Genomic DNA, 19,046 nt, shown 5'->3' on the forward strand with positions numbered 1-19,046 from the left:
ATCACATGACTGGCGCCTTGAGGCATTTGTCATAAAATACAGTGGAGAAATATTTGGGGAGTTCTTGAGAAGCATTTTTGGCCTGCTGAAAAATTCAGAAGGTAAAATGCCAAAAATCTTCCTAAATTCCATTGCCATTACCCTAATAGGTTAGTCAGTTTATTTGTTTCAAATGCTTACATTTTATTTATTTGCCTGTACTGGATTTTTGTAGCAGTATTGTCTTAAGAAAACCAGCACTGGTTGATTGAATGCTGTTCAAGTTCTCATTACCCACACAATTGAAATTTTACAATATCAGCATTGAGATTGGATGTGCGTGACATATTTAACGTTATCTGTTGCTGAGCCTCCTTTCGGTACATATGGGCTAAAACTGCAAAATATAAACATAGATTTTAAAAACTGTGTTGAGCAGAGCTCTCCTTACCCTCTGTATCTTTGTAGTTTTGTGTTATTTGTATGTTCATAAACAAGGTTCATTGTTTCACATTTCAGATTTGGGGTTTCCAAGTCCTTGAGGCAATGTAGGTTATAATTACTTTGCAAGCTGAAATGTTTTAAAATTTTTAAATTATTGGATACATCTATTTTTGCAGGTATTTACTAAACATGATGAATAAGATAATACACGTATGGGACCTGTTATCCAGAATGCTCGGGACCTTGGGCTTTCTGGGTAACAGATATTTCCATAATTTTCATCTCCATGATTTTGAAATAAACTTTACATAAACCCAATAGGCTTGTTTTGCTTCCAATAAGGATTAATTATATCTTAATTTGGATCAAGTACAAGCTACTGTTTTATTATTACAGAGAAAAAGGAAATAATTTTAAATAATTTGGATTATTTGCATAAAATGGAGTGCACGGGAGGCGGCCGTAGGGGCTAGTAGAACTTTTTCAAGCACAACTTGGTATGATGTGATTTGCAAATCGGTAATTGATTTTCAGTATATTAGAAATTATTAACCTTTTTAAAAAAACAAGAAAAATTTATAAGCACCACCAATTATAGCTGCTGATACTTTGGGGCCTGTTTTACCAACTTTTGTGTTGGTAAACACAAAAAGTATTATTTATGAAGCTGTGTTTTTCCTGAAATTAGCAGGCAGAATCCATTACAAAGTTATAATGTCAGATTCATTCAGAAATTTACACCATCTCTTTACACCACTTCAGAACTGATATGTCATTTTTAGTGAGTAAACATTATTGACTATAAAGCAGTGCAATTTAACAAGATGTTTAATTAAGATGTGTATTGTAATTTACTCCAGGGTACTTTATTCTCTCAGATTAAAGCCACTGGGAAACATGTGGGCAAGATGTAAAAAGTGGTACATCGTTACAATCTGATTGATATTAATTACCAAGCTTGATGATTACAAATTCATTTATAGAATGCAGCATGATGTTCAAGTGGTCATGTGTTGGGTACTCTAACTCCACTTTTTTACACAGCTGATAAATGTGCCTGTACTGAATGAAATAGGCAATCATGCATTTGCACTAGGGATGCACCGAATCTACTATTTTGGATTCGGCCAAATCCTTGGCGAAGGATTCGGCCGAATACCGAACCGAATCCGAACCCTAATTTGCATATGTAAATTAGGGGTGGGAAAAATCATGTTTTGTGACAAAAAGTCACGCAATTTCCCTCCCCACCCCTAATTTGCATATGTAAATTAGGGTTCGGATTCGGTTCAGCCGGGCAGAAGGATTCGGCCGAATCCGAATCCTGCTGAAAAAGGCGAATCCTGGATTCGGTGCATCCCTAATTTGCACTATGTATTCCCGGGGGCAGACTGATAACTGATTTAGAAATGATATATACCAGCTATATTCTAATTAAAGCAGTTCCAATATACATCCAGTGTCTCAGAAAAAGATACACCTGCATCTATATTGACAAGCAACATTAGAACATAGTTTCTATTTTTGACAGCCTTTTTAGCAAACCGTTAAAATGACAAGTATTGGTAATTATGCTGCAGCACTGCTTTTTAAAGGAATTGTTCTGTGTAAAAATATAAGATAGATTAATAGACAGGCCATGCAAAATAAAAAATGTTTCTAATATAGTCAGGGCCGGAACTAGGGCTAGGCAGAGTAGGCACGTTCCTAGGGCACAAAGCTGAGGGGGCGCCAGGCACGTACCTGCTCTGTCGCCTACCCCGTGTCCGGTCCCATCTCTCCTCGACTGGCACTGGCATCTTCCGCGCAAATGCGTTTCTGCGCATGCGCGCACACATTTCGCGCATGCGCACTGGAGCGCATGCACAGTCGAGCGCGCACAGAGCCGGCACCTTGGCTGCCTAGGGCGCCTCGCCGGGTTGGCCCGACTCTGAATATAGTTAGCTAGCCAAAAATGTAATTTATGAAGGCTGGAGTAACTGAATGTCTAACATAATAGCCAGAATTCTACTTCCTGCTTTGCATCTCTCTTGGTTTCCCCTGATTGGTTACCAGGCAGTTAAAAAATCATATACTTGAGGGGGGGGGCACATGGGTCATAACTGTTGCATTTGAATCTGAGCTGCATACTATGGATCAATTGCAAACTCACTGAACAATTATGTCCCATGTGGCCCCCTTCAAGTCGCTGACTAACTCAGTTACAGTACTAAAAGTTAGAGAAGAGGACGCACACCCTTAAATCCATGATTCGGTTCGGGATTCAGCTTTTTTCAGCAGGATTCAGCCGAATCCTTCTGCTCGGCCAAACTGAATCCTAATTTGCATATGCAAATTAGAGGTGGGGAGAGAAATAGTGTGTCTTTTTGTCACAAAAAAGGAAGTAAAAAATGTTTTCCCCTTCCCACCCCTAATTTGCATATGCAAATTCGGATTTGGTTCGGTATTCTGCCAAATCTTTCACAAAGGATTCGGGGGTTCGGCCGAATCCAAAATAGTGGATTCGGTGCATCCCTATTTAAAAGTATAATGCAAGGTGCTAATCCATCGGGAGACTCCCCATGTGGGTCTCCAAATCTAACATGTATCTAATCAAGAAAGGATTGCACACTCATTTTTTACAAAAATTATATAGTATATTTATTACATAATAAAAAAGAGAAATTTACAAAAATTACAAAAAACAAAAGTGAGAAGTGAGCCCAACGCGTTTCGACCATATTGGTCTTCCTCAGGGGCTCAAATAAGAAAAATTATGTATAATATATATATAATTTTTTTTAAAAAATTAGTGTGCAATCCTTTCTTGATTAGATAACTGAAAAGCAGGACCTAGTGTTATGGCTATTATGTTAGATATCCAGTCACTACAGCTTTTATATATTGCATTTTTGCACATACTATCTATTTACCCAGTTTTTATTTTTACACTGAACTATTCCTTTTATATGTAAGTTACTAAATGTGTTTTTGTCAAGTCTATAAAAAACTTTTTCACTTCTTGCAGTATTTTAAATGTTAAAATAGCTCAGTTTAAAGAAATGTAGATGTAAACTCCTCAAAAAAAGCCCTGGAGCTACCAAATGAAAATAACAATAAAGTCTTTCTCCAGTTACTTTCCATTTTCTATTTGTGACGATTTGTCTATTATTGAATATTGTAAAGTTTCATTTTTCACCTTCTTAAGCAGCTCTGGGGGTTGGGGGGTCAATGTTTACTAATATGATTTGTCTCTTGGGAATGGTTAGTTTCTGTATTGCTTGACACTCTAGCAAATATTACTCAAGAATTATAAAATAATCATTGGAAAACATGTTCTGTTACACTAAAGTTACTACCTATATTGTGTACTTTTTTTTATGTTTTGTAGAACAGTGGCTGCAGAGGTACGAAAACAAATATCTGGACAATATGGTTCTCCACAGCCCCACAAAAACCTAAGCACTGGAGGAGGAAGCTCACATCATGCTTCGGTATTTTTTTTTTTTTTTTTTCAGATATTTTTTTTCTGCTATATCTAAAGTTTTTTTTTGTCTTTATTATACAGATGGTAACAGAAATGTTAGTATGTATCTGTCTCATCTATGCTATATTACCAAAAGTACCCAAATACCTACCTGGCCAATTTGAAACAAAATGGTGTTAATATGAGGATAGTCCTCTCTCTATACCAGGGGTCCGCAACCTTTTTTACTCGTGAGCCTCATTCAAATGTAGAAAGGGGGGGGGGCAACACAAGCATGAAAAAAGTCCCTTGGGTGCCAAATAAGGGCTGTGATTGGCTATTTGGTAGCCCCTATGTGGACTGGCAGCCTACAGGAGGTTCTGTTTGTCCATAAACCTGTTTTTTAATTCAACTAAAATTTGCTCCTAAGCCAGAATTTTTGAAATAAGCACCTGCTTTGAGGCTACTGAGAGCAACATGCTCACGAGCCACTGGTTGGGGACCACTACTTTATACTATAAAAGCATATACTGTTTTTGGAAGGCTTTCCAGTAGGTGTTGAAGCATTTTTGGGCCTTGCTTTAATTCAGTCACAGAAGCATTACTGAGGCTGTGCAGTGATTTCTCCCACTCACATCTCAGCCAACCCAGAGATGTATATGTATATTGCTTAATGCTTAGGATCATTATGATTCTAAAACATGAAAGGGCCTTCCCCAAACCAGTAGTAAGCACTGATTTGTTATCTGTCATTGTACACTGTAGTTTAAAGTCCAGCCCAGTTCATGAAACACAGTCCCAGCGTAATTCTATCCACTTTCCTAGCAATCTAGATAGGGCTGTGGGAATAGAATGGAGTCACGGGAAGGAGTGAGGGTAAACAGGATAAAAGTATACCTGTTACAATGAGATCCCATGTTTACCGCACAATCTATATAACATTAACTATAGATTGGAGACAACTGAGACTTTGATCAGGTATAAGGAGGCCAATACATTATGCAAAAAAGCAACCAGACAAGCTGTCATAGAGAATGAGGGGCATTGGAGGTGAGTAAAAATCTAGACATTGGGGTGGATGTGACCTACTTAGACTTTGCTACAGCATTTGTTACAGTACTACACAGAAAGTTACTGATCCTGGTACCCAGGCTGATTACACACAGATTACCTGCATGGTCACAGAATCAGGGCATTTTGGTTTGGTGTTTTGCGGGTATTCCACGGTTACAAGGCCCGGTGGAAGACTCTACACTAGACATTAAAGTCAAACAGCAACATTTATATTTTTAACAGTGGAAATGGGGTTGCGGTAGATAACTGCACAATCTTATCATGGAATCTTGTGTATGGATAGTCATAATGTATACCTGCCATGTTTTAATATGTCAAAACCAGGCATTCTTTAGAGATTCATATTTCAGCATTATGATTTACTGATCAGCTTTTTAACTTAACCAGATTTAAAAGTGAGCAAAACATGCAGCTCAAATTGGTATACATTTCAGAAATAACGCTTACTTCATTAAATAGTCATCCACCCAATTTGTTCACATGATACAGTAGTGGATTTGAAACAAACTTGTGGTATTGGATGACTATGAGTCTCCGCAAATAAATATGTATCTGTATATTTGTATTTAATAATTAATGCCAGCAGTAAATTGACCTAGGTACACGGGAAGGCTGATTTATCAAAAATCTAATTTTTAAGTTTTTGGAAAAACTGGAAGCTCAAATGTGTGCTTATTTATCAGAAGACTCAAATTTATTAATAATGTAAAACCATTTCAATGCAGTGACATCACATTCTGCCTATCATTTTAGTGAGTCTGGCATATTTAGAATTAATCTTAATAACTCAAAATGAAAAATAGCTTGAATTTTGCTAATACTACTGCTATTGAGTGTTAAATGAGAACTTGCCAGCAAACATTTTATATTTGAGTTTCCGTATTTTTTGCAATTTAAGGGGCCTATTTATTAATTTTTCTGGTCAAGCTTTTTAAGGGGAAAAATTGAATTTTTTGAGATTTATTATGCTCAAAAGCTGCTAAAAATCGGTATGCGAAAATACTCTAGCTAAAACCTGTCGAAGTCATGTAAAAGTCGATGGTAGATGGTCCCATTAAAATTTGAAGGTGTTGTTTGCCTTCATGATGTTTAAGGGCTTTGGGCTTTTTAATGCTGGTTTTCATTTGAAAACTCTGAAAAATTCATGCGATTCAAATTGTCTCACAAGAATTTTCCTCACATACAATTTTCGTTCTGATTTTTTTTAAGTAAATCAAGCCAAAATCTTTGTTGGAGTCAAATTTTTAAATGTGAAAAATGTTGTGGTTTTTTTCTCGGCTCTTTTGACCCAGTCTTGTTTTTGCAGGTTCCTCTTACAGAAGTGGTTGACCCAGTTGATTTTGAGGACTATCTCATTACTCATCCAGTGTCTTTAGACTCAGGTCCATTAAGAGACCTGTATGAGTTTCCTGCTGACGATGTTGAAGTTCTCTATGTTCAGAGAGAATGCAGGACTATGGTGTCTTCAGTACCAGAAGAAAGGTAGGTTTGGAACTCTTTATTTCTAATAATAAACAAATGTTGAGGATGAAAATGTTATCATTTACTCCCATTGAAAACAAGTAACTTGCAGCTGAGTCTGTGGATTGACAAAGTAGAGAACTGGTGAATAGCTATTATGTAACTCTATTTGTTTTTCTATCCATTGTTCAAGAGTTTCATTGAACATACAATGCACACATTTGTGCTTGCTTACCTGTCTGATCATGTGCAGGCATGAATATTACAATGAACATCTTTGTTATTTTTTCATACAGTGAAATGGATTCTCATGTCAAGGATTGCATAAGAAGTTACACAGAAGACTGGGCAATTGTAAATAGAAAGTAAGTCTTCATTTTCAGAATAAACCATACTCGATGGCAAGGATATCAAACTCATTATGTACCAGTACAGTTACTGGAATACCATGTGATCTTTATGCCTCTTTTTTAACATGATTTTTGAATAAAGAGTATATTTTTAATATCATATTGAGTTTTAGGATAACTTTTCTTGTTTTTGATGCAACTAATAATTTGCCATATTTCATGGGAATTCCATGTCTGGTTTGGCAGGGGCAGTTGTGGTGGTGACACTATTCTGCTCGGATGAAGCTTGGCTTCCCCTTTCATGTTCCAATGTTGAGGGCCTAAGGCTAATCACACATGATGGGGATGAACCACTTTTCTCCCAATGGTGGTACGCAGACAAAGAAAACCAGATTGGCTCTCATCTACTCCTTCATGTAGCTCCAATGACTGGCATTGTTTGTGCCTGTGTGCAACTACAATGAGTGGTAAAACATGCATTTCACACCCAAATCCAATTAGTGTAGCTGCGCTCAGGCCGACTTCAATACGTAGATAGAAAAAAGCAGATTGTCTGCATTGTGTGCCCTTATGCAAAACTCTGCTACTTTGTTAAATAACAATACCTGTTTGAGGTTTTTACGCATCTCTACATCTGTTTTCTTTTTGTTTGTACAGTATTACTAGTATCCACAGTCCTTTGGAGTTTCACATAAGTCATAAAATCACCATCCCTCTTATTTGAATTCCACAGATCAGCAAATTGGATAATTTGTGTGTAATTCCTTTTAGGTTTCGGCATGATGCAGCCAGCGTTGGGTACAACTGTTGTATCCTCCTAGTGGTGGAATAAGAGAATATAAATCTACAACATAATACCACAACATTTTAGGTTGCTATCAGATTGAATCATCAGGCATTACAGATTTTAATTTTGGTCCTTCAACTGTGGTGTGATTGAATGGATTACATTGTTTGACAGAGGGCCTTATACACGCACTAAAAATTGAAGGTGTTTGAAATATTGGTCTTTTTTGTGTGACCACCATAAGAGTCATTTGATTTGGCCAACTTGATCACGTGCCAGTATTGGTGTTGGTGGAAGTTAAAATGAAGAATGGGATTGAACAAGTTTTTCATTGTTCCAACAGATACCACAAATTAGGAACTGGCTTTAACCCTAACACACTGGACAAGCAAAAAGAGAGACAAAGGGGTTTGCCAAAGCAAGTTTTTGAATCTGACGAGGTTTCTGAGAGCAGCAGCTACCAGGATGACCAAGTATGATAATAATAATAAATGCGTATGCATAGTGTCTATAGTTGCTGCCCTAGAATATATTCATATTTATCATAATTTGTGTGCTTATGTAATTTTGCATGTGTTTCGTTTTAATAATCATAAATAATACAGGGGGTTATGTAACTTACCATAGGTGAAAGTTTTTTTTCGAGCACCTAGTGCAAAGACCTGCATCCTGATTTGCAAGCAATAGTGCATATTTAGTGTCACATACTTTAAAGGAACAGTTCAGTGTGAAAATAAAAACTGGATAAATAGAGAGGCTGTGCAAAATAAAAAATGTTTCTAATATAGTTAGTTAGCCAAATATGTAATATATAAAGGCTGGAGTGAACAGATGTCTAATAAACAGCCAGAATCCAACTTCCTGCTTTTCAGCTCTATAACTCGGAGTTAGTCAGCTACTTGAAGGGGGGCCACATGGTACATCTCTGTTCAGTGAGTTTGTAATTGATCCTCAGCATTCAGCTCAGATTCAAAAGCAACAGATATGACCCATGTGGCCCCCCTCAAGTCTCTGGTTACTGCCTGGTAACCAGGGTAACCAGTCAGTGTAAACTAAGAGAGCTGAAAAGCAGGAAGTAGTGATCTGACTGACAAGTTATACATCAAATCACTCCAGCCTTTATACATTACATTTTTGGCTAACTAACTATATTAGAAACATTTTTTATTTCTATTTACCCAGTTTTTATTTTTACACTGAACAATTCCTTTAAAGTTCAAAAGAAAAACATCCCATAACTTCAAATGAAACCATTATTATTTTATATTAACAGGATCATAGCAACATTCTGTACTCCCTAAGCCCTTTCTTAAATTAGCAAAAACTTGGCCGGCTTGAGAAAGTAAAAAAAATGTTGTCAAGAAAGTTAAAGCAACCGATTAGCATTAAGCCTTTACGGCAGCTGCAGTATTTTGTGGTCTAGTTTGAGTCACAGCCCCCTGTATGTATAATCTCCCCAGGCTCTTTTTTTACCTTTTAAGAACCCTAAATGGGGTATGGTCCAGGAAAATCTGCAGCAGGAGCAACCACGTGTGTTTACTCGTACCGTATACTGAGGGACTATATATTTCTATATCTAATATAGGCATACTCCTTTACCATTCACAATCCAGCAAGGAAAATATAGATTAAATCATCCCTTTAAACTGTGGTCCCCAGTCTCCTTCATGTTCTGGGTCTTGTTTTTTTTTTTTAAATACACTGCTTTATTTTTATCTCTTGTTTTTAATATCCAGGATGACATCAAAAGACGCTCAATGTCCATAGATGATACTCCACGGGGAAGCTGGGCTTGCAGCATATTTGATCTCAAAAACTCTGCATCTGATGCTCTTGTACCTAACTTACTTGATCGTGCTCCAAATGAAGAAATTGATCACCAAAATGAAGACCAAAGGAAATCAAGCAGACACAAAGAACTCTTTGCATTGCATCCTGCTCAGGATGAGGTGTGCCATTTAGACTGTACATATGTATATATGTTATGAATAATTTTGTTTTTAATACAGCATTTGACTAACGCTAGATTAAACATACTGGTAAAGATATCAATGTCAACCTGCAATATACAACCTTGAAATACACCAGATAACTACTTCTGTTTTATTTCATACAATTAATAAATGGCAACCCTGATGGGACACATACTTTGTTATAAAAGAAGAAAAGAAAGAACTGATATCATATGAACAATTTTTTTCACAGGATGAACCCATTGAACGGTTGAGTGTTCCTGAGGTACCAAAGGAACACTTTGGACAGAGACTGCTGGTAAAATGCATATCCCTAAAGTAAGATTTTTTTTTTCCTCTTTGCTTATGTCTGCAAAATGTTAAATGTTCTCAAATTTGCTACATTTTTCTTGAAAACTGAATAACTTTAATTTCCTATGGAGTTTTGCTTACCACAAGTGGTTAGGTATGCTGCCACAAATGTATAGTGTTTATGTGTACAAAATCCTAATTATATAAAATCTATTTAGTCTGCCTTTAACTTGACATCCTCCCAGTTACCTCAAAGGGATACTGTCATGGGAAAACAAGTTTTTTTCAAAACGCATCTGTTAATAGTTTTAATAATTCTGAGCTGAAATGCATTTCTCAAAAGAGCAAACTTTTTTTTTTTTCATATTTAATTTTGAAATCTGACATGGGGCTAGACATATAGTCAGTTTCCCAGCTGCCCCCAGTCATGTGACCTGTGCTCTGATAAACTTCAGTCTCTCTTTACTGCTGTACTGCAAGTTGGCGTGATATCACCCCACTCCCTTTCCCACCCAACAGCCTAACAACAGAACAATGGGAAGGTAACCAGATAGCAGCTCCCTAACAAAAGATAACCGCTCCCTGGTAGATTTAAGAACAGCACTCAATAGTAAAATCCAGGTCCCACTGCGACACATTTAGTTACATTGAGTAGGAGAAACAACAGCCTGCCAGAAAGCAGTTCCATCTTATAGTGCTGGCTTTTTCTAAAAGCACGTGACCAGGCCAAATTACCTGAGATGCCTGACTACACACCAATATTACATATAAAAAAAAATATACTTGTTGGTTCTGGAATTGAATTTTATATGGTAAGGTTAATTGTTTGCAGTATAAACTGTAACTGAACTGAAATAAAAACGACATCATAAGTGCAGTGAATAGGGTTTGTGCAAAACATACTTTTTGACTATTGTTTTATTCACAAAACAACTATGGTTATTGTTATTTCCTATGCCAATAATCTAATTATCTACCTCACAAGAACCAAACATGGAGTATCTTAAATATCCCTGTTTGTCTATTCACTAAAAGTGAAGCATGCATTCTACATTTGTTTCATGATAATCGCCACAATAGTTGTGGCTGTATCTTCCATTATGAATAAACACAAATAAGCATTTAGAAAATAAAAATGCAAACCCTACCTAAGCATTCAGTTTGTAGGTGTTCTTTGTAAAGTGCTCTGGCTAGCATTTTTTGTAAGCCATCTAGCTTTTCAAACTCTCTTCCATATCACTTGTCCTCCCAAATTTTAGTGCACCAACCACTGTATTCATCAAGTTGCTGGTATGTGCACAGCAACTGTACTCTTGCCAAGAGGTCTGTAGTATCTAGAATTAACACCACAGCTGCAGCACTCGGTTTGTGTAACTAGAAATCAAATGAAATTATACCCCTTCAAACTCACTCCATAGAAGCCGATTACTTCTAACATATAAAGTTCATTTTACTAAACCTTTAGATGAACTTTATTTTATTATACAGCTTTTGCTGTCCTCAGAAAAAAATGCAAGGGTGGCGAGGGAACAGTTATAAACATTTTTTAAACAAGGTCATCTTTTTTTAACCACCACTGTATCCTTCTCTAACCTCTGTAAGCAAACGTGATTTCACAATGTACAGTCTGTTGGTTAATATATATATATCTTTTAGGTAAGGATACAGAGTGTTTACATAAGATAATGAATGTTCAGATTCCAATTATAGAGGATTGTTCTGTTACTGCCCTGTTAAAATGCTAGACATGTCTAGAAATCATTGTATATCTTAAAACTTGTTTTATTTTTTCTATGAAATGTTTGCACAGTGGTCCTGGAAAGGGAATAACATGGTCAGATACTCACCAGGGATGAGTGTGGTGGGTCACAGTTTTTTCAAGCAAACCAAACTGGGGCCATTTACCCTTCACTATTATCCTCTATGTATACTGTAGTCTGTGTGTGGTGTAGGCTTTTGTGACCTGCTGCTGTATGCCACACATATTAAGGAACATAGACATATATATATATAGTAATTTTTGGTGTTTTGTCTGAGGTATTATAATCCAGGCTAAACAAAGAGTCACAACAATGCTTAAAGGAAAACTATACCCCCCAAACAATGTAGGTCTCTATTAAAAGATACTGAGTAAAACAGCTCATGTGTAAAACCCTGCTTCATGTAAATGAACCATTATCATAGTAATATACTTTTTTAGTAGTATGTGCCATTGGGTAATCAAAAATAGAAAATTTCCATTTTAAAAAATAAGGGCCGCCCCCTGAGATCGTAAGATTCACTGTGCACACATACAAACCACATGTAAGGTCACATGAGCCAATTAACAGACAGACTTCTGCCTTTTGCTTCCTCACTTCTTCCTGTTACAGTTAGGGGCCGATTCACTAAGGGTCGAATTTCGAAGTTAAAAATACTTCGAAATTCGACCCTCGGATTGAAATCCTTCGACTTCGAATATCGAAGTCGAAGGATTTAGCGCTAATCCTGCGATCGAACGATTCGAAGGATTTTAATCCAACGATCGAAGGAAAATCCTTCGATCAAAAAATCACAGGCAAGCCTATGGGGACCTTCCCCATAGGCTAACATTGACTTCGGTAGCTTTTAGCTGCCAAAGTAGGGGGTCGAAGTTTTTTTTAAAGGGGAAGTACTTCGACTATCGAATGGTCGAATAGTCGAACGATTTTTCGTTCGATTCGTTCGATTTCGTTCGAATTCGAACGAATTTAACCAATTCGATGGTCGAAGTACCCTAAAAATACTTCGAAATTCAAAGTATTTTTCATTCGAATCCTTCACTCGAGCTTAGTGAATCAGCCCCTTAGTGTTGTAGTATTTCTGGTCAGGTGATCTCTGAGGCAGCACAGATAGAGTCACAAATGGTGGTTCAAGGCAAGAGATGTAAAAGGGCAATATTTATGTAAATATATATTCCAGTTTGGTAAGATTCTTTAATATGTCATTCAATTTGATATAAACTATCTGTTGCATAAGTTTTCTTTTTTGGGGTATAGTTTTCCTTTAAAATCAACCCTCATTGCTCCCTACAAGTATTGCCTGCCTGCAGAGGTGTTTGTCATGCCATTCTTGCCTGATAAAACAGCCATGTGTGTTTGCAGATGAGAATAATATGGCACATGACTACTTTTCCTTTTACATAAAATACTCTTAGCAATGAAGACTGACTTAGGGAGTTATTATATAACATCTAGGTATTATAAAGTAGAATCATTTGTTTTGTTGTTTTTTAGTGATCTGGAACAAATCTTTTAGAATATAGGCTACTTCATTCAAAATATTATGGAATTTAGATTTTTTTTTCTCTTAATCTCATGTTTTTTGTTTTTTAGATTTGAAATAGAAATCGAACCGATTTTTGCAAGTTTAGCTTTATACGACATCAAAGAAAAGAAGAAGGTATTTTCATATTCACTGAATAATGATTTCAATTCACCCATTACAATTCATTTAAATTCACAGATTACAAAGTAAGTTTAGGAGGATAGAGAGAGAGAGATTTTTTTTCTTTTGAGCACTTAAGGCTGTGTTTAATTGAACACATCAATTTCTTCCATCATGATTTACAACTCAGTGGGCCAAACAATAATCGCCTGACCCACAAATCCTCCTGTAGGGTCAAAGAAGGGTTTATTCCCAGCATTTTGCATGCACATGCTCACTGAGCTAGTATTTGCATTGGACACATAATTCTTGAAGTCTTCATGTGTTCCACTGCCATTGTTCTAATCCGTTGATGGTAAAAAAAGAAAGGGGAAATGATAGCTATACCTACCCATCAAGCTTGATTTAGTCTTGTGATATTGGAAAAAAAGGTAATGATCATGTAACATAACAGTGCCATATAGTTATACATTTATTAGCTAACTAAAATAACATTAGCATCAGGTTTTCAGGAATAGGTTTATAAAAAAAACTGCTTGATACAAGTGCTAAACTAAGTCAGCCAATCTTAATGCAACCCATGCGTAGGGTAAATTACTAGACTCACTGACCTTTTGAATTAATTACATAGGTAGTATAACTGAAGAAATATGATTGCTCAGTATGGAAAGAATTACAGTTTTTTCCTTCATGCTTGCTTGCTTAAAAAAGGTTTGAATATTCATTATTAGTTGCATGATACAAGCAATTGTACTAAATCACATTATTATTATTTATTTCATTTGCCAAGTTACAGATATGTATTTGTATAGTATTGTTATTGTTGTTTAGTATAGTTATTATTATAATAAACCATTGCGGATTCTCGTCATGTTATTGCACAGAAGAAATGAATTTTATGATATAAGTTAAACTTTCAATTCAAATAAAAATGGTCTGCATCCACTCTCCTGTACAATGGAATGAAACGTATTGGGTTTTTTTCAAAGCTTATAAGTTCAAATTACTTCTTGTTTTTTTAGATATCTGAAAACTTTTATTTTGACTTAAACTCGGAACAAGTAAAAGGAATGTTGCGTCCATATGTCTCCTCTCCAGCCATCAGTACCCTGGCTAGATCAGCTATCTTTTCAATCACTTATCCTTCCCAAGATGTATTCCTGGTTATAAAAGTAAGACAATTTATACTTGACATTTTAATTTCCTAGGTGAATTTGTTATTTTCACAACCACAATTATGTATTTATATTCAATAAATAAGTTACAATTATAATGACAAACAAAAGATAAAAGTAAGACAATTTATACTTGACATTTTAATTTCCTAGGTGAATTTGTTATTTTCACAACCACAATTATGTATTTATATTCAATAAATAAGTTACAATTATAATGACCAACAAAAGATTTACAAAACCATAAATGCTTTATGTAAGATTACTACAGTGGCACGGTATTATGTTTGAAAGAGTTCAGTTTTGATTTAGCTTCACCATTTTTATTATACTTTTACGTCTAGGGACATTGACTTATTTAAATATTTGGATGAAGTATTTTCAGAGCAATGTAATCCAGATTAAGACAAAATGTATATGTAAAGATGGTTGGGCAGTGTGTTTGCAATTGGCCCAAATCTATATGCTTTGACAGCTATGCACTTTTCAGCCCTCTGGAATTGTTCCTTTTCACCTTTCATTAACTTAGATGAAAAATGCATGACAGTCAAAATTCTGGTACTAATGCAAAACAAACACATACGTATAAACATCAAACCTCACAAGTTGATCCTACCATATAGGTGCTCCTGCCCCAGGCCCTCAGCTCAAGGGAGCTGATAAACCGTATATAAGGAGACAAAATGTTGGAGCAAGGCACTTGAATAGGTCAACCATGGATCAGATAAATGTTGAATAAAAATAAAATTTTATTTGTATGAAACACTCATGCCTGACGCGTTTCGCGTCTAAGACATTTGGTCGTAGCCTATGACTTAGATACGAAACGCATCAGCTGAAAAAAATGCCCTGTATTGTATCGCATGTGGTATCCACAATAGGTGTAAATGCCTTACACATACAGGTATTTTGAAATTAGTGCATGGATTGGATAACTAATATGTATAAGGTTTTTTTTTTGCTATCAAAGTAAAAATATGTTTGACACAAACTGGCTGATTTTAATAAAATATTTTTAGCTGGAGAAGGTGTTGCAGCAAGGAGATATCGGAGAATGTGCAGAACCTTATATGATATATAAAGAAGCAGACACAGCAAAAGTGAGTGCAATTCCATTGGGTCTAATGATTATATGATCTAACTTATGGAATGACCCCTTATCTGGAAAACCCCAGGTCCTGAGCATTCCGGATAACAGGTCCCCTACCGGTAATAGGTTATGTTGTAGAGGCTTATCTAATCTCACTCCAATGAGCCATATATTTTACCTAGAATTCAGAGCTCTTACCAAGCATCCTAGCATAATTGTTGGTGCGATATGACCTACTTTTGATTCATTGTTGTGGCCTCTGTATGGGTGTGCCATATGGGCATAATGGACTTCATCAGTATTGGCTTTATAAAGCAATTCAGCTGCCACAAGTAGTATATTCTATAGAAGTAACACAGCGAAAAAAAAAGGAAACCTGGAACTACATTGCAAAGCAGACACGAGCAGTATTTTTGGTCACAGGGTACATATAGACAGGCCAGGTGCTAGTATTTTACTAAACATTGTAGTTAATGACATAGTTGTGACCCCGATATTGTGCATTATGACCACAAAAGGATGGTCACTGAATTTGCTTCCAATATCTGGTTTGATGTTTGGTAACCACTAATAGAGATACACAGACTGTAGAATTGGTCTAGTGTACATACCCCAGAGATTTAGTTAATCAGAAGTGCTACATATAGAGCTTTACATTTAACTTTTTTTGAAGAACAAGGACAAATTGGAAAAATTGAAAAGTCAAGCAGATCAGTTTTGCCAGAGACTGGGAAGGTACCGCATGCCCTTTGCCTGGACAGCAATTCATCTGATGAACATAGTGAGCAGTGCTGGGAGCCTGGAACGAGATTCCACCGAAGTAGAGATTGGCCCAGCAGGTATATAATTTTCATATTTAAGCATGCTTTCAAAAACAATTCCATTTATTTGTTCTACAGTATTGAAATATTTAGGGGATGAAGACTGCATTTGTGGGATGCGGCCCTTTCATGACATTCTGCATTAGTTTTTTTTGTATTACTCTTGACAGTGGCCGAGGGCAAAAGATTGGATCGGTCTGATATGGCCGAGCATATAGGTGGTCATATTGGGCCATTATACATTTGTTTGGTAAGGTGGATGGCCACCTTATGACTTGCCCTATTTGGTTAGGCAATAAAACATTCTGATTAAAATTGTGTCACTTAGTAGAATTGCATGAAAATCCGTGATGGAAGGAGTCCATAGGTGTGGCCTTAGTAAAGTGACAAATACAGTGTAAACTTAAATAATATGCACCACCTCTGGGAGGGTGACACCAATTCATATTTTTTATAGAGCGTAAAGGCTCGTGGTCAGAGAGAAGAAACTCCAGCATTGTTGGAAGGCGCTCATTAGAACGTACCACTAGTGGTGATGAGTCATGTAACCTGACTGCCTTTCGACCTGCAACACTTACAGTGACAAACTTCTTTAAACAGGTACCTTATTAAATCTGCTTAATTTGTTATTGTTATGTCTGCAAAGATATAAACAAATTGAGTTGGCTATTCATTGATTCAGTCATTTAACGAATCTACCTTTATTATCTATGTAGGCAGCACTGCACATCAGAATAATATATTAATAGAACAAACAGGGGTCATTACAATAAAAAATACAAAGTACATCTACATTAAAGATTAAGAGCTAAGTTTCTCCTCCCAGATGAGAGGAAGGAGGTCACTGCATTATACTTGCCTGAACTGGTTCACATGCTGTGTGTGTGTGTGTGTGCCCCAAGAGGAAGGCTTTGATTTTATTTTTTTAAGAGACTGAGGAAAGATTCTGTACTCGCTTGGACAAGAGGAGGAGAATTCTGCTAGCAGTATGTAACACAAACTATAGAGGGGAAAGGTCGGAGGCCAGTTAGTAGCAGGTTATAGTAATCTAGGTGGGATAGGATGAATGTCTCAGCTGTTGCTTGTGAAAGAAAGGGCTGTATTTTGGCAATATTGACAGACTTAAACGGTGGTGTTACTATGGTCAGAGAAGAAGGGATGAGTCAAAGACTATTTGCAGCCATTATGCTGAGTTCACATGGTTATTATAGGGTAAAATAAAAATTTACCTAATAAAATAAAAATCGAAACAACTTTCCAATATGTATTTATTAAAAATGTGCTGTGCTTTAAAAATTATCTGTAAAAACAATTGCTAGCAGCATTTGGTTGTTACTTTTTAAACAATGTTGCAAAAGTCTTTGTTCCCCAGCAAAGACAACACCGTGGACTGTCTTACATTGTTTCAACAGTTTGAGCATAAAATAGACAGGTATAGACAAACTTTCAATAGCAATACATATGCAAATAACTTAAAAAACATAGAAAATTTGTAATGAATGTATATTTCAAAGTTACTCAGAATTATGTTTTCTTTTATTAGGCAAAATATTTTTTTGAGTTGACTTTCCCTTTAAAAGGGAGAGTAGGACCAGGTTTAGGCTGTGATATCTGTCTATTGGTCTTGTGGCCTATATGCAAAGGCAGTATATATAACCATAATGAAATGTATTCTAGTTCCTACATTTCTCATGGTTTCTGGACCTGAATCAGATTTGTTTAAGCCTGGTAGAAAATCAGATGTTGATAAATTAGTTTTATATTTCCCATTTTTTTCTTTTTTTAAAGGAAGGAGATCGACTGAGTGATGAAGATCTATATAAATTTCTTGCGGATATGAAGAGACCATCATCTGTGTTAAGAAGACTGCGACCAATTACTGGTATTTAGTTATAATTCATTTATTAGTGAAATATTTTTTCAGGTTATTAAGTGGGTCAGTTTAGATGTCATTCATATAAACTATATTGATCATGACATTATAATGGAACAATTACTACTAATAATAGCAATACATGTTGTAACTGTTCTATGGAATGCATGGGCCCTGGATTTTTAGTATATTTCTGTTTGCATTAATTAAACACTATGGAAAATGGCATTCCCATAAAGATAGCAGTAGTTCCCATGCCAAACACAAATCAGCCATGTGATGTCTATCCAGCAGAACTTAATAATAAGTAACAGTGTAAAGTACCATTATCTTTCTTTAAAAAAAAAAAAGTTTCCTATACTGTGGTTTTTTTGGTTTTGTCTCCCTAATAAGTCTCCTCAAAAAATGGATTACATAGATACATGACAATGAACAAATAATTTGTTTTATTTTTCAACCTAAACTACTTTTAATGCCACTAAAAACTGTTTCTTCTTTTCATTCAGCTCAGCTGAAGATAGATATATCTCCTGCCCCAGAAAACCCAAATTACTGCCTAACTCCAGAATTGCTACAAGTGAAACCTTATCCGGACAGCAGGGTGCGGCCAACAAGAGAAATATTGGAGTTTCCAGCAAGAGATGTGTATGTCCCAGATACTACCTACAGGTCAGTAAAAGTTGTTTTGCATCAACCCATTTTTATCTTGTAAACTTCAAAATTTATGTATGCAATCCATTATCCGGAATCCTGAAAGCTCTGAAAAAGAGGAAGCTCATTTCCCATAAAATCCTTTCTAAGCAAATGTATATTTTTATTGTTTCCCTATTTCTCTGTAATAATAAAATAGTGCCTTGTACTTAATGGTTGCATAGGTT

At 36.0% G+C, this 19,046-nt stretch overlaps 1 protein-coding gene across 17 annotated transcripts in view; it reads left to right on the top strand.

Moving 5' to 3' along the window:
- dock7.S (dedicator of cytokinesis 7 S homeolog) overlaps nt 1–19,046 on the top strand; it is an 81,409-nt gene that overhangs the window by 4,878 nt on the left and 57,485 nt on the right. For all 17 annotated transcript variants that reach the window (XM_041561364.1, XM_041561365.1, XM_041561367.1 and 14 more), the window contains exons 2-14: nt 3,794–3,896; nt 6,249–6,424; nt 6,700–6,768; nt 7,884–8,013; nt 9,277–9,489; nt 9,746–9,831; nt 13,158–13,224; nt 14,232–14,381; nt 15,404–15,484; nt 16,148–16,313; nt 16,753–16,895; nt 18,084–18,177; nt 18,675–18,837. In XM_041561364.1, the coding sequence (XP_041417298.1) occupies nt 3,794–3,896; nt 6,249–6,424; nt 6,700–6,768; nt 7,884–8,013; nt 9,277–9,489; nt 9,746–9,831; nt 13,158–13,224; nt 14,232–14,381; nt 15,404–15,484; nt 16,148–16,313; nt 16,753–16,895; nt 18,084–18,177; nt 18,675–18,837 (1,641 nt within the window). The remainder of the gene's footprint in view (nt 1–3,793; nt 3,897–6,248; nt 6,425–6,699; nt 6,769–7,883; nt 8,014–9,276; nt 9,490–9,745; nt 9,832–13,157; nt 13,225–14,231; nt 14,382–15,403; nt 15,485–16,147; nt 16,314–16,752; nt 16,896–18,083; nt 18,178–18,674; nt 18,838–19,046) is intronic.

This window comes from Xenopus laevis, chromosome 4S, assembly GCF_017654675.1.
Source record: "Xenopus laevis strain J_2021 chromosome 4S, Xenopus_laevis_v10.1, whole genome shotgun sequence".
Classification (NCBI taxonomy): Eukaryota; Metazoa; Chordata; class Amphibia; order Anura; family Pipidae; genus Xenopus; species Xenopus laevis.